The sequence below is a fragment of the Xylocopa sonorina genome, chromosome 3, assembly GCF_050948175.1.
Source record: "Xylocopa sonorina isolate GNS202 chromosome 3, iyXylSono1_principal, whole genome shotgun sequence".
NCBI lineage: Eukaryota > Metazoa > Arthropoda > Insecta > Hymenoptera > Apidae > Xylocopa > Xylocopa sonorina.
The window spans coordinates 12,164,512-12,181,213 of NC_135195.1; the positions used below are offsets into that span (position 1 = coordinate 12,164,512).

The 16,702-nt window shown below is 41.2% G+C and overlaps 2 protein-coding genes across 2 annotated transcripts in view; both read right to left on the bottom strand.

Annotated features, from left to right (window-relative positions):
- Positions 1-539: 539 nt before the first annotated feature.
- LOC143433595 (proton channel OtopLc) lies at positions 540-16,398 on the bottom strand. The gene is made up of 9 exons (XM_076911011.1): positions 15,158-16,398; positions 6,113-6,335; positions 5,681-5,795; positions 3,551-3,776; positions 3,288-3,445; positions 2,929-3,145; positions 2,691-2,853; positions 1,652-2,518; positions 540-685 (listed from the first exon to the last, which is right to left on the bottom strand). Exons 1-8 carry the CDS (start codon positions 16,236-16,238, stop codon positions 1,684-1,686), a joined length of 3,018 nt encoding a protein of 1,005 aa, XP_076767126.1. The 5' UTR covers positions 16,239-16,398; the 3' UTR covers positions 540-685; positions 1,652-1,683.
- The window catches only part of Ankle2 (ankyrin repeat and LEM domain-containing protein 2), a 34,938-nt gene continuing 32,408 nt past the window's right edge, over positions 14,173-16,702 (bottom strand). Inside the window, exon 11 of the mRNA XM_076911040.1 lies at positions 14,173-14,186. The gene's annotated coding sequence lies outside the window, so the exon portion shown is untranslated. The remainder of the gene's footprint in view (positions 14,187-16,702) is intronic.

Below are 16,702 nucleotides of genomic sequence, written 5' to 3' on the forward strand. Positions count from 1 at the left end.
CGAGAGAAAATGAAACAACAGGACGGTCGATGAACTTATTCGTATACTTTTCATACAACTTGTGCTTCATTTCGTACAGTTCTGACGATCCAGGCGCGCGTGGTAATCCTTACCGTGCTAGGTCGTTCTGATTTTGAGCATGTGCAAATTCGGATGCCATGGCACTTTCCTGAAAGTAGAGGTTTTCGTTTCGCCTGGGGACGAAACCTCCTTGTCGGTCTCGGCTATCGACGTGTCTTCGATCAGTCTAAGCCCAGTAATACCCGTATCGTAACTGAACATTCTACGATGTCGTTTCACGCGTTGATTAATGTCGCTCCAGTTTCTCATACCCGGATCACTGACCACTCGCCGATGTTTCGTGCGACGATGATGATGATGACGATGACGATGAGTATGATGATGATGATGATGGTAATGGTGATGATGGTGATGACGGTGCATTATTCTGAACAATCGTGACGCGTTCTCTAGGCCTTGCAGGTCCATGCCAGGTGTCGCGATGCGGAACAGAGAGTTCGGATCGAAGTAGAGCTGATTGTCGACGAAAGAAACGGAACTCACCGGATTCGGGTAGAATAAATTCTTTGGGTTTGTCTGGATCGCAGAGGTCCGTTCTTTTTCATGTCGCAGATCGATGGTCACATTCCTGCGACAATATGGGCGATGCGGTCTCGGCTGCAGTCTGTGAAAGAAAGTTGCCCTTTTTCCTTTATCGAAATATTGGGGAACGAAGATTTGATGATACAATGCGGCCGCAAAATTTGTTCGTGATCTACCCAGCTATGAAACAAAGCGTGTAGAATACTGGAACGCTTTATCTTCTTCCCAAGTGGCCCACTTATGACTCCAGCATGCTAAGGGTTAAAGAAGTTTCCTCTGATTCTTCTCTGCGGCTCAATTATCTATAATCGCAGAACCCTCGTGTTGCAACTGGTTGATTAATGGTCGAAAGCGAGTAATGCTACTTTTGCTGAGTTAAGTTACGCATAACTATCTTCTATATTCAAAAATAGTGATGAAAGCCCTGTACTAGTATGAGTTACATGCATGTACGCCATGCCTGACCATTCTTAAACCTGCAAAAGGTAGTTCGTGCATTTGCCCCCTCCATCAGCCTAAACTAATTTCACTACTTATTGACCACATTCCGATCGTGTTTTTCTTCACACTTTATCATATACCTGTGTTATTCGAACATTATATCGCACGAGGAGAATCACTTACAATACCTAAGTGGGAGTGCTCCCATATGTTCACGTATTTATTAAATATTTATATGTGATTTTTTATTATTATATGAAAAGGAACTTTGTTTCGTTATTCATATACATAAATTATATAAAATTCTTATTTATATACATAATGAATGTGATGTAAAATATATTTTTAAATTACAATTTCACATACAGTGAACCCCCCAATTCCCCGTACGAGGGCTTCCTATAAGTACAAGATATTAATTACTTCAGTTTATGTACATGTCATTTATTTTATGTACTAATGATAACATTAGCAACGTATAAAAGAAGGACGCCGTATTAAGAATTCGTCAAGACCACCTAATTGTGATACACGCAATTGCTTTTTGACGCGTCTAGTTCATGGCTAGGTAGATCACCGCAAAAAATTGCCCTTGAAACCAACAAACCTAAAGGAACATGGGTGTAGCGGTCTGTGTCGTCAGTTGAGCGGATGCTCTCCCCTCGGCATCCTATAACACTTATTCCATGCCTCCAATAACAGTACACAACTATGAAACCGATAAAAAATTAACAAGGGCAGTCCGATCCTAGATATGACGCCCCATGCGAGCACCCCGAAAAATCTTAGCTGCAGCTCTTGCGAGATCCAGTTCTGCGTGATCACGGTATCGAATGCCCAAAGTACAGAATTACTGAACAGCAGAAAAGTGATCACCTGCCTAGCTGGTTTCGCGATTATTTGGAAACGAGTTATGCAACACCTCTTGGACGCTTCAGCGATCAATGTGCTTTGAGCGAAGCATTGAATCAACTGTAGAATCGACGCTGTGAGTAGCATTATGTATTGCCCACGTGTCTCGTCGGTTTCATCTTCCAGGAGGACCAAGGAGCAAATGGAAACCACAATTGTAAAGATGGAGTACAGTTGCACGCCAAAAAGTGACACGTTCGATAATAAAGTGTCTAAAGTGGCTGGCCCCCTCGTCACGACAGACATCTGACGAACTTGAACGAGACCACTACCCGTCATTAAGATACTTAAAGTTAGTATGCTGGTTAGAGTGCCGCAGGTTAACCAAGACAAGGTTGTCGGAGGAAAATGTTCATCCTCTCTTACGACCAAGAATATCAGTATGACCACTATGCCAGCAACCATGCATAGTATGCCGAGAAAGAGTCCTTTGCTGGAGCCATCGCATCCGATTTTCGTGTGAGTAGTCAGGTCTTTGCTGCCGTGGAACTTTTGCTTGTGTGAAAAGCGATTGCGACCAACGTTCTGGCCCATTACGAAAGTCACTGCAGCAGCGATCAAACTGGAAGAAAATTTAGAAATATATGAAATCTATTTGATTTAATCTAAATTATCTTAGATCTGAATGGATATGGATTTCAATAAACTCGTAATGCTACACCATACCCACATCGTTAGTAACTTGTTGATTTACATAACACTAGTAGTGTTATATGAAGAAATTAAACACATACCTAAATTGCACAATAAAGGGATATAGAAATGGCATGCTCGATGTCCACAACTGCCCGAGAGTATTCGTATTCAAGCATTCTTGCAAAGTAATTACTTGCGAAATTTGTTCGTTCGAAATGGGTTGATACGTTTGAAAAGCATCCTTTTCTACTGGAGAATGATCTGAGAGAACGAATACATTTACGTATTAAATACTTGGTATTGGAGCTTCAATCGTGTACACAAGACGGAACATACTTATTGCGTCTCGTGAATGTCTTATCAAATTTTCCGGAAATCCTCGAAGATTCAAAGGAGAAGCGGAATTTTGCAGACCTCGTAGCGCCTGATGAACAAACGACGTCCATTCTTGAGCAGAGTCCCAAATCACCAATCGAACCCAGACAGCAATATTTGTGGCAGTTAAATGAATGAACCCGAACCTTGCTACCAAACCAAATCTTTCTACAAGGACCTGCAAACAAGTGCTATTATTCCATTGAACCGTACTTTTGTAAAGTTAAAGTGACAGTGTCGTTAGACTAAAGAGTTCCCTTTCGACGGCCTCGCGCCAATTAATTTTAAGGAAAGGCCAATTAATGTATCTATCTGCTCACCTGTGAGTTCACGAAGAGAAAGTGCATCTGCAGGAAGGTGAATAGCCCATGAAGCACCGGATGCACCAGGACAACATCGCTCAAGCATTCAGCGCCTTGCATCATGAAATGCATGGCCATTTCTAAGCCGTTGAAGACCAAGGTCGCCAGGCCAAAGACTGTTCCAATAAATTAAATCCTCAACACTCCTCTATCCTATTTCTTATTTCTAGTTTTCTTTTGCGAGGTTAATGAAAGTCAAAGTTGATCGTGTAGGTACTCACGTAACGCTCCGACCCGGATATAAAAACTGGTTGGCGCCGTTCTGGATCGCGAGATGTGCGCGCGTTTCAGGGAACCAAACCTGGTCAACGACGTGCCACCGAGTTCCGCGTCGTCGACACCGGTTGCACTGGTACCGAGGCTTCCGCAGCTATCCACTAACACCCAAATGTAGATGCTGATTATCACCGCTATGCTACCCACGTAAAGATACATCAGAAACACGCCCTGAAAATGGAGTAAAATTGAAGATGTGTACCTAATGTAATTCCTGCTGTAAGAAACGTAAACTATATGTAAAGACAGCCTTTATCACGTTAAACAAGTACAGATATTTCATTTCATAAACATGTTAACGAATATTGCTACTTTCAGTAATCGGAAACTTTTTATTTGGGAAAAGAGATGATAGCTTGAATAGAACTTTTTAGAATATGGTCCACCGACGATTTCTAAGCGATAGTATTGCGGTACGATAGTCGTTTGATGCTTTAGCTCAGTACAGTTGAGCATCCCTTTAAGGCATGATCGTGTATGCCTTCCTTTTTTTCTTAATTGGAAAGATGCAAGTGACATACGCTCGAGAGCCGAAAGGACACTTGTATCCATCGAGCCGAAGTACCGCATTGCTACCGCGCCATGATAGAGACGTATACCTATGCATAATTCAGAGGGTCGTTGTACATACGACGAGATTTCGTTTCTCTCGATTGAAATGAAAAATAATCATTCAAACGTGAGTTATTACAGAGTACACAGAGACAATAAAGGCATAGTAAAGCAATTTCGAAAGTCGATCTTATGCGTTGAAAGGTAAAAGTCTTGAACAACTACTTATACAAGAGCAACGGTACGAGTTGTTAGTCTAAATACCGTATCATAAGTTGCTCGTTTTATTGTAATTAATAGCAAGCGAAATTGCCCCTGTGAAATAGTACAAAGTATTTTGAGGAAAATATTCGTAAATAAGTACGTGTAACAAATTGATTTAACGAAGTATCACTATAATTCACAGGTAACCACGAGGTCAAAGAAATCTACGAACTGATGAATTCACTCGAAGTATGGGTTGCTTTACGCGCGGTTTGGAAAACGTGCCTCGAATCCTCTGCATTACAGTTACCTTAACATCACGGTGTTTCTCGATTGTCGATGCCTCTGATCAGTAATTTGCTCGTAAAATAATGCAAGCTCGAATCGAGCGCAATTACAGATGCCGTTCGAAATGAAATAACCAGAATACTGTTGGGAAACCAGCTATTCGCTCATGATTTAGCGGTGGTCTTTCACGAACAGTCACTATACTGCAAATGAAAAGCTAGGTATCCTATAAACAGGAATCATAAAAGCGTGGAAATGTCGTAAAACCATTAAATGTCTGTTTTCAAACAGTATAAAAGAAAGAAGAAAAAAAGGAAAACTGTATATGTTACAGGATTAGCAGACGAACGGATTCGTCGTATAAACCAGCATCATTGTACCGTTATCTAGCCTGCAGATTGTGAAAAATGTTAGACAGAGCGATCATAAAATCTACAACGGGAGAAGAAAAGTTCGCCGAGTTTTATATCTGTCAGAGGACGGAACGTTCGCGAGAAAGTTAAAGAGCGCTGGTAAAAGCTGCAGATGCTGTATGGTCTAGCGGCGGCATCGCAATGATTAATCGACTGGGGTACTTGTTTTTCGGCTAGATGAAATATCGCCGAAGCGGTTTCCTTTGGAATCGTTACTTTACAATACTCCCCTGGTGCTACAACATTCTCACTTTATGTCACGAACGGCTTCTGGTCACCCTCGAACTTTCGACTTAGAAGTAGCGAATCGACAAAAATTTATTAAGAGATTCATTTACATAAATCAATAGCTTCCTCGAACGAATGAATTACGTGTGTAATTGATCGTTATAACGCATATGTCTTGTATGATAACAAAATTAATTACCCCCCTTAAAGATATAGCAATAAATTTTAGTAACACTCTACATGATTTAGATAGTTGATTTCGGTGCTGATCTAATGCAAAGCTTTTGATTTATTGATTTATTTATAATTGATTTACACATAGAATGTTTTCACATCCAACATATGTTATCAAAACGTTTATCCAAGATTAGAAGTATCATGTCCGCTTACTTGCAAGCTGAGCAGAGGGACAGGTGTGTCCATGACCTCGGCCAAGCACAAGGCGATCATCAGCACCACGACAAGTTGGCCGTACACGTTCGACAGGACAACCCATAGCTGAGAACTGTAACAATCACCGCAAATGATCAACTGTTGCGCAAAGGAAACCTTCATCGTCCCGTTCGCGCCGCGAACGTGAACTTGATCCGTCGTAAATCGGTTGTACCTAAGTAACGCTAATGATGCCTATGTTAATAAATTACCGTTTCCACCTGTCCCACATAACGCGCGAAAAATACAGTAATAGAAGCGAAATTATAGCGTTACCCGGCGGCTGTCATTAATTACTTTACTGCGCCTTGGCTATAAATTTCGCGCATGATGCACGTGTGTACGGTTATCGAGTGAATAAACAGAGTGGGAAAGATCGTGGTATCTTACAAGGGTTCAGAGTGATCTAAAAGGTCGCTCGGGGAGCGTGTCCTAGAAAAGATCCTGGAGACCAGAGACTTGGAGGGAGCGGATCTTGTCGGTTCAGCGACGGTTGCCTCGTTCTCGGCGTTCCTTTCACCCCTCTTAGGGGCTCCCCCAGGTGTACCCTCCACGGTGCCACCCGTTGTGCTTCCTGTTTCGTTCAGGCTGTCCTTGTCGTGTTCATTACTGGCTGGAATGATTAAGATTGAACGACGTGTAATTAACGATGTAGAACAGGTAATTAGTTGCATTATAAATAATTTGTTATGTTATAATATAATCAACCATTGCACTAGAAAAATACTTATACAAGAGTACGCAAGAGGCGACATGTATAACAAAGAGAAATAATAAAAAACTTGCGTCGATTCGTTTAGAGTTTTATCAAATAGAGTATCCGTGTGGGAAAGTGAACCCGTATAAGAGAAACTAGTACGAGTTGGACCACGAAACTCGAGGAGCATGAAATTAAGCCACGAACAATTAGATTACTACATACAGACGTACAACCGAAAAGCTGTGAGACATAAATCTTCTTTCACAAACATTTCAGCGAGCTGGAACACCGTTCTTTTTACTTTTCTTTTAATTGTACTAACTGACTAATATGAAAGTAAGTAGCTTTCGAGTGTAATTTTTGACTTAAATCTATGTAAAAATTCGATCCTCAAAATTAATTTAAAAGAAAGTTAAAGCCATTAAAGTTATTTTAATACTGGAACCGTTACTAGACAGTGTGCAAGAAAAGGATCATTCAAGTACACTCATTGATGCGATTAAATCGATCCGCAACTCCGTTACTCGAAGTCTCCAAAAAAAAAGAACCGGCTAATTGTATCCACTCTTCCTTGGCCTTTTAGGTCAGTGGAGTACTACGAATGACTTTCGCTTCAAGAATTCGTACGTCTGTCTTTTCCTCCAAATAATTTCGGCCCGAATGATTTAAAGGCGTTTTAAGCATCCTCTTAGGCAAAACGAATCCGAAAGCTAGAAAGGTCTATCGTTTTCGAGTGTCGAATGGTTTGATGTAATCGATGAAGGAAGATAAATGAAGACACAAATGGACAGTAGTATCAAGTAACAAAATGATTGCACACCATTAGAATATTTGTTATTTAAATTTTTTTTAACATAGAAGAAAACGATTAGTAAGAATGCGTTATTCCCTCATCCACACGTTTCTATTAATGAAATAAGCACTCTTCGAGTAGCACCAGGATCTCTGCTACTGTTTATACGTATGAAAAATTATAAAGAAACACGATTATGACGGGTCAGAAGTATAATGAAATCCATAATAGCTAGTTGGAATTGGAAATCAGAGACGTTTATATTGTAATTAAAGCATCCCAGTAGCTATGAAATTATCGGTTAGATACTGAACTTAATTTTTTCGAAAGTCGTATCGTAAATCCTCATTTCGAAGCAATTGATGAAGAAAACAGAAATTAAGATTAAAAGAAAAGAAATTCTCTGGTAATCTGAAGTGTTTGAATGGATCGATAAGCAAATATTATACTTATGAACGACATTGTATGTGTGCGGAGCACCTTTGGCCTATTCGATGTGAACCTTCGCAGGTTGCCGATATTCCGTTAGTTCGAGACTCCAAGTACGTATTATTACTCCTTGTATCTGTCAAAGGTCTTGGCGCGAAATCAATAATGTTACTGATAAGCTTCCAGAAAGATAGATTCACGATTAAACCATGTCCGGTATGCGCGATGGTTGAGGTCAGGGGTCGACATCCGACGATTATTTCATAGGAATCGCCGATATTAATGAAGGGGAGGAGCAATATACTTTACAGAGATGATGGAAGGTACGCGAAGCGATACGAGACGCGAGAAAGAATAATGTAGTAATCAATTTCTTATTACTGTGCTTTCTCGCTAAAATTTTATTTACAAGTAGTTGATACCACGAAGCAATTATCGCGAGAAGGATGGACTTTTCTTTTAGATACCATCGACTGTCGATCAGCCAATAATAATGTTATATTTTTACCTTCGAAGTCAATCGGGTTAATGGGGCGAAGTAAAGGAAAGCAACCCAACCAAATATAGGTACTTTGCAGAATTTCGAATATTGGAAATCGGCGTACATACATGTTACGTTGGCCTCATTTCCGTTCATTTGTCCGAACATGTGCGTACCTCGGAAGCACTTATCTGTCCAGGTTGTACTCTGAATTAAGTGAATTACAGAAATATTTTTGTCAACGCGGATATATAGAAAAAGAATGTTACCTTGGGAATTTCGTCGAAGAAAGATGATCGTTGTCACGGGCACACTCGAGTCACATCGTCCATGACGAACGATGTCGAGGAACGTTTCGTTGAGGAGCGCGATCTCGCAACAGAACTGTAAGCGAGAAGTGCTTCAGACACTATCACGAAACGGAATGTCTAGTAACCCAGAACCGTGCATCGAGGTGCATATCGACTGGTCTGGGATACGAAACCGGTGGTGGTGGTTAGGATGATGACGAAAACGGGCATGATTATGTCGATGATGATAATGGAGATGGCTACGAGGATGATGGTGTCGTTTCTCGTAGCCTCGTTTTCAACATGCCGACAAAAGTGCACGATCAACGCTCAGTGGATTACTTAGCATGCGTTACTTTTTTTATTTTCGCCCAGCTAATGGCGTAGACCTGGTGAGAGGTTTGAAAATTTCTGTGGAATTGGAAAACGACCTAAATGCTCCTTGGCGAAATCCTGATCGAACGATCATCTTATTTCTCGGGAAATTTCGCGGACTTATGGAGGAGCTACAGAGTGTTGGAACTTTCGATTATATATCAGTGGATCTTTTAGCGAATCGATCAGAGAAATTTATCCGATCAGCTGAACAATTACATATCCCCTAAAGTCCTCTACGCCTTTTAAATTCACAAACATTTATTTTTAACATCCTGTGTTTAAACACGCGATTAAACGATCATACCCCAGAGCGTTTTGTAATTTCGCAAGAATGCCGTGTAGCACGCATGCTGGCTAGCAAACTAGGCGGATCGGAACACTTTTGATTCCACCACGATTATTATGCATGCAATTAGAAGACAGCATTACAGAACATCCAGCGACGTTGCACGCAAACGCGCACTCCGATTACAAAGCAGAGCAACAAGAACATTACTAGGGTTAATACCTTTGTCAGTGGGTAACCCTGTCGTAATCCGATTAATCGTCGGTCTCCTAGAGCGTGTCTCACGCGATTATGACTTATTGTGTCATAATGCACGGCTCGCGGCACGAGAACGCGGAGACGCTGCAGAAGAAAAGAATTCCTTCCAACCACCTGTCGTATGAATTATTGACGCCATCCATGATTGCCAGTTATTTACGCGCCTCTATGCATTCCCATTTTTTTTCACGAAATTAATGGGACAACATTTTTGTTATTCCTAGGTTTAATAATTGTGAGACTTACGAGAATAGAATAATGTTGATTATAGGTACAAGATTAACATTAAGGTATTAACATATTAAGATTAAAATACGCAAAAGTATATGTAATGGATTTTTCATAGATGCTTAGAAAGTTGTACAAGATCGTGCTTTGAATAAATCTGCAAAGATTAATCGATGATATTTGTAATAAAATGGACCAGCCTTTGTTACGGTGATAATCGTTGCATGCTCGTTGTAAATCAATCATTTCGCTTGGAGAGAGAGAGAGTTTGGTACAGTTGCTTCGGTTAATCGCCAATATGACCCATACTAACAATAAGAAAGAAGTAGGCGTCTTGGCATGACTTTAAGTCCCAGTGAAAAAGTAACCCTGGAACCTGCTGTTATTTAGGTTGTTCGACGAGTCTTATGAGAGATACTGCAACATGTGGGTCACCAATTTGGCTCACTCTTTTTCTCTTTGAAGATAAAGCCGTGTATTCAGAATATCGAAGATTGATTAAATTTAGCGAAACGGCACAATTGACATCCTGTGAAGTCATAACGGGACGTTGACTTCGTGAAAATGAAACAATCGTCGTCTACATTTCTACCTTCCCAGAAAATGGAAAACTGTTTTCTGAACCTTTCACTTGGACACTTGGAGGTTCAAACGGAACAGAGCGGAGCGCTTGAAATTTCTCTTTCCTCGATCGGAAACTACATTAAAAAACAACATTAAATTGACACACAGGAGTGACAAACGAGTAACAATCACCCAAACAATCTATTCGCATTAAAAAAAAAAAAAACGTTACTACCATATAGTTTTATTATATTCGTAGGTATCACTTCATAAATCTTCAGAATAAAACAGTGTTAAATGGTAATTTCTCACATTATCCTTGACGCATCGATTAGATACAGAGAAACGAAATGAAATAGGAGTAATCTATAATAGATAAAAACTTTCAGTACTGACAGAAAGCGTGGAAGACCATTATCCATCGCGTTTATCGGTTTCATAAAAAAATATTCCAGCTTCCTGATCTGATTTTTATCTCCGTGGATTACGTGTTCCTTGGTAGAGTGACGACGATAACGCTGCTACATTTTCTCTTTTCGTATCTCAACCATGCATAACTAATCGACTCATTTTACACTTCCGTAGCCACGCGAAAAAGTAATGATCATCATTCGATTTGATATTCCTCTAATTAAGATATGTTGCATTTGAAATAGGAGAAGAAAAAACTGACGCACGATTGGAAATACGTTAGCCTCAATGGCGACGAAAAGACGCGTTTCGATTAAATGGCACGTGAAAAAGTATATATACCCAGTGAAATCGAGCCCGAAATTTATGACGATCGCTTAACCGGTTTTTTCGAACCCTACCAACGGGGCATACATTTACGAAACTTTCAGCAAGCAAAACGATACACTCACTTAAACCGTTTTTCGAGATATGAACAAGATCGATATCCGCTCACAAATTCAAGTAAATTCGAGGTACAGTAAAGTACAACTACTATTCTTTCGTTTTTCACAATACTTCTAAAGAGTTCGGATCCATTTCGATTAGATTCGTGTTTAAAAGTATCGGTTCTTCACTTGGTATCAGCGAAACATCTATGAACAACTTAAACCTACTTAGATAACTATAATGGCTCGCAGTGACTACAATATGTACTTGTTTCCATCGCCAACCGCTAGCCAGTATTTTACAATGCTAATCTGCTTTCACACGATTCGCGTTCATCGTATTTCAATGCGACTTCGAAGCGAAAAATTGCTCATCTCCATGAGAAAGGACATTTTCCGTTGGTACCTTTCACCTCATTTTTCTTCCAGCTTTCACGCTGTTCGCGTTCCTTATGCATGTTACTGCTTCGCATTCCGTCGATCGAGAAGATTTAGTTCGCTGCCTTTTAAACGATGCCCCGAAGGATCAAACTTCCGTGTCGCATTTCCCAGCGAATAAAATTCGCAACGGGGAAAAAGTTCGGCACAGATAGGCGCACGGTAACGATGCAAGATATGCTGAACAGAATTCGACGAAACATTAATTAAAATTTCTAAGAGGATGTTAAAGAGCATTCCGAAATAACTTGGCACGATGTTTGCAAAATGTAGTGTCAAACGTCATAAGCTTAATTGCGTTTTAAACGGTAATTAACAGTTAGAACATGCGTGCTATTCACGGCATTTCATTTTTTCTGTACCCTTGCTACTGAGTAAACTCGTTCTCGAAACTTTATCTCTGCGCATCGCGAAAAATCAAATGGCGTTTACTACACCTTGCAAACGGTATATGATGGCGCTTGCATTAAAAGACATACCGATGAACACTGCTGTAAGAAAAATGAAAGAAAACGGTTTTCGTTTCGTTAATTTAAGTCATTAAATACAAGCGAATTGCAGCCATGCATAAAAAATTGGTATCACGATTTCAGTTGAGGAAAATCTTGTATGTAATCAGTTTAAAGATCATAAAAATATACTCTTCACGCAACATACACATTATGCATCGAATAATTGATTAATATTCACATTTTCCGATAAAGTCGAGTAAATGCGAGCATTTCGTATCTCGAACTTCGCGAGGAAAACGATACGACTGTACTTTAAATTCATTTGCCTGGTGCTTTCTACCTCAAATTGATCTTTATCCAATTTATAAAATAGCGCCGCGTTCTGGGTAAACATCTTACTTGGCGACACGTGCATTCAAATCTCCACACTGCAACTTCAAACAGTAAAAAGCAATAATACAGAATACACTGAACAAAGTGTGCATAACAACTTCCGCGTAGCATTTTCAAATAAACAGAATACTAGTAACAGTACAACCATGTTCGCATACATTATTGTCTTCGCAAGAAAAGCCCAGTGAAAGATTTATTTCCGTTCTTACAAAGGACACCCTGAAGAAATGGCGGCTTATTCCAGAGAAACAGCTCTTTTGTACAAGCTCTCACGTGCCGATGCAATTATACGTGGTCTGGTGCCAGAAAGCAATGGGTGAGCATCTCAGACCGGCAAAAGTGTATAACTGTACCCAAGGGATCCGGTTATAGAAGTTACCGATGTAAAGACAAGTTCTGCGAGCTGCACCGTCTAACAGCCCCCAGCTTGGTAATGTGTAACAATTGCCGATATTGTCAGAAGGCCAATGACGACGGCGCCATATGTTGGACAGATAGATATAACTTCCGTGATTAATGACCAGCGCAATAGCTACGTAGATACGAAGTGAAACGAGAAAGTAAAGGGTCGTCGAAGGCCATATGCGTTGGTCGATTGTGCGTGCAGCCAGGGTTTCGATCAAAGGACGACGGGCTTTTCTCCACTTTCTTTCACGTGAAACGAAACGCGCGCCGATCAGCTAGTTTTACGCCATTAGCGGCGAACGACACAGGCATTTGCTTGTCATGCGAGATCATCTGACATTCGCGACCCAGATTCTTGAATTTGAATTCCTTACGGCAGAGACACCAGGGACAGCCGACGCGATCCGCTGATAAATTGGCTAAAGTTAATGTGTTTACCGTCACGAGAGTACAATTATCTGTAAAATGAAAGCGAGCGCGCGGTTGGTATCGCAATTGGTATGCGTCGAAAACGATAGGATGTGCATAAAAGGGTTACGTTTCCTTTTACGACCGGTAGACAGGATAGAACAACTTTGCACAGTTGGATTTCAGATTCAACAATCTGGTTTATGTTAAACAACTTGGGACTTCCGAGTGGAACAAGAGACAGTAGTGTAATTAATGAAATCCGACAAATGATTCAGGAATCCGACAGGAAGTGATTATCTTCGTGTTTCCGCGTGAAAAAGAAACCTCCGTAATCGAATCTTTACGGCGTCGATTGTGACCAACATACATGCATACGCATTCGCGCCGGAAAGGAGAGGAGAAACAAGGCAAGAGGCGCAAAAACAGCGAAAGTTAAGGCAAACATCTATTCATTATCGCGGACAGCGGTAAAAAGTAACAGAATTGTGGGATCCGTGAGAGATGTTCGACGTATGAATTCGCGCATAAAATCCTCGTCACGGTGAAAACTCGACGACTTCTATTCCCGAGAGAAGAGATTGAAACGCGACAATCGCATCGTGCCGCTTTTAATCTTCGACAGACAACATGAAGGTACATGCCTCCGTGCATAACTGATAGGTTGGGTTCAGTAGGTTCTGTGGCAGGCTAATTTGTAGAGTTTCTGCAGTGTCTGAAAATGTAATTGCTAGGTATGCCACGCGAGCCTCCTCCGATGTACCCATGGATGTGTTGCACGTCACAATTACACGTCGGTTAACAATATTATAAAATATTACACGGTACCGTACCGTTTAATAGCGAAAATGCATGATTGGATAAAAGAGAGGTTCCCTTCCTCGATTATCGTCTGCCCACGCGATGAAAGACAATTAGTACTGTTGAAGATAGAGATAGGTTGAAATGATGTATGAGGACATATGTTTGACGAAGATGCTAATCAGTCTTTCTTACGAGTACTACGTAAATAGTTGCTAGTCGATGCAAAAGGCTGGTTTGTTTAAGAATGATTGGCGGAGGAAGTTGATCGAAGCGATTTATAATGTCATCGGTATTAAATAATGAAGATATTTGGTGGACATGGGACAAGTTGTCCGTGAATCGATCTAATCATTTGCAATACTTGTTGGAAAACATGTTTATTTATTAATTTACTTTATTGATTTCATTCTACTATTTAGAAATGCGTTTCATTTAATTCGAATAAAATATTAAGCGAATGGATTTGATTTAGATGCTGTTCACATCTGCAGCCTGAATCCCATCGAACACTTTGCCAACTAGCAATGGGTACCGTTCATCGTGTCATTCACCAATGATACGTATTAGATGCCAGAAACGAAACTCGAAAGAAATGAAAATATTGATCAGTGGGGATGTCGCGTAGCTAATTAAAGACATCCAGCACGTATGAAGAGAACGAGGTGCATACACGCGTAAGCCACGTCGTATCTACCGCTAGAAGTTTCTTTTGGTCGTCGAACGGTATCGCATCGACGAGCAATAAACGGATCGCGTACAAATTCGTGGCGCCTTAATAAACGAAACCATGCCACGTGCAAAAGTGTTATACCGTTGTGCTCGAACAGAACCTTCATATTAAACGATCTCACCATAGCTGCATCTTTCACTCGACAGGTCCATCGATTTCTCTTTGCCGAAAATGCATACTCCGATAAAACGATTCTGCTAATCCCTTACTTCATACACGTTCACGTTGATCGTAGTCTACATAAAATAAAAGCATATCGAGTATACAATTATGTCACCCGTAATAAAGTTTTATTGAAGCTATCAATGTTATAGCCCATTATCTGTTTCGGCGTAAGTTTATTATCTGTTTGGAGATTACCTTTAATGTGATACATGTAATTAATGGAATAGTGTCAAGATTGAAGGTGCATTAGGCTGAAATATCAATTAAAAAAGAGTGATAGATTTGTCCAAATCTGACAAAGTGTTTGAGCAATGAATAGTTAAAGCCAACATATGTAGACACTGAAGAAAATCGTGAAACAAGGAGATAACGCAAAAGAAGACTCGTCTCTCACCCTGTTTCTCTTTTAACGAAGTCGTGGAAGTAGTCGAAGCCTCTTCCGGAACATCTACCGCTCGTTCCTCCTTTCCGGATACGATAGCACCGATATCTCCCTTAAACTCGTTCTCCTTCGATTTCAACGACTCTTCGTTTTTACCGTATTCGATGGTACTGGTTTGATCGTCGACTTTCTTCCACTCGGACGGTTCCCTGTTATCCACGTCAGCAGTGAATCCCTCGAGACCGGGGATATTTCGAATGTCCGGCACCAAAGTCTCCTCATCCTCCTCCCTGATTCGCCATTTCGCTCTTTGGTGGTGTTCACTGGCCCCGTTACTTTCGGGTGCGGCAATTTCACTTACAGAATCGACAACCTCTTCGACCAGCTCTTCCTCCTGTAGCATGTACTCTCGTCTTTCGTTCGGATTCTGATAAACCCGATAGGGTCCGACGAGACCGACGATACCTCGTGGCACAGCCATACTCCTCTTCCAATCGGGCTGCAGCTGATCAAACTGACCCAAGTGGTTCGAGTACATCTCTCTGACGCTGAAGAGACGTCGCGGTTCCGGTAGCTGCCTCGACGCAACTTGTAACCACCGTCGTAGCTCCTCTTGCCGCGAACAGATCTCCAGATGCTTCTCCGCCGGCGATTGCTCTTTGATCGGTTGAAGTTTCTTTTGAAGCAAACCCGTTGCTTCTGGTAACTGCACTTTTTTAGGCTTCTTCACCACGCTATAGAGAGGATCCTCATCTTCCGCCTCGAGTATCGCCGCGGACGTAACTGGAGACGTTACTTTATTGTCCGTCGGTAGCCAAACGTAGGGCAGCTCCCTTTGCTCGACTCGGGATAGTTTCTTCTCACTTTTCACTGCGCTTATCACCACCACGTTACTCTTCGTGCCAACTACCAGATTCTTGTTGATCGGTACCTCGTTGCTGTCGAGAACGCTGTAAATCGGCTCGCGAGTCGCGGCCTGAATCCACTTCGGTCGGTTCTTTGGCTTAACGGAGGATCTAAGCCTCTGCGGATCAACCGTAGGTGTTTTGCGTTCTACGTTTGCAACGGGAATGTCAGTCAGTTCGGCCACCATGGTCAGATGTTTCGGTTACGATCTAGGTGATCAGGCCTACCGGATGTCACGCGTAAATCGTGACGGACATATTCCAGAACAGCTTGCCCGATCTTGGGGTTCGAAATACCTTCGGGTTTGCCCTGAACGTGCCAGTAATCGAAGAACACTCACGATTATTGACATAGATTTATTAATCTACGAAATGATTACTCTTTGACCGTTGCACGCGGGTGTAATCTACAAATAATTGTTATTTTAGCTGTACATACATACGATCTTTGGGAATTTTTGTAAATTGAATGCAAACAAGCGTGGCATGTAACACTGTTACACTAAAACTTGAATCACCGATTGAGGAGCTTCCTAATTATGTACCATATGTTGGAGAGTTTGAAGAACGAATAGTAATTACGATTCTTTGATTATTTCTTGCGGTTTCTTGCGATAACTCCACGTCGAATTCAATGGGATTGATCGAGACA

Excerpts from the sequence above, each read along its gene's own strand:
- LOC143433595 (XM_076911011.1), bottom strand. The coding sequence starts at position 16,238 with ATGGTGGCCGAACTGACTGACATTCCCGTTGCAAACGTAGAACGCAAA. Across the intron at positions 3,446-3,550 it reads TATCCGGGTCGGAGCGTTAC|TCTTTGGCCTGGCGACCTTG; the intron begins GTGAGTACCTAC and ends TTATTGGAACAG. Across the intron at positions 3,146-3,287 it reads TTCTCTTCGTGAACTCACAG|GTCCTTGTAGAAAGATTTGG; the intron begins GTGAGCAGATAG and ends ACTTGTTTGCAG.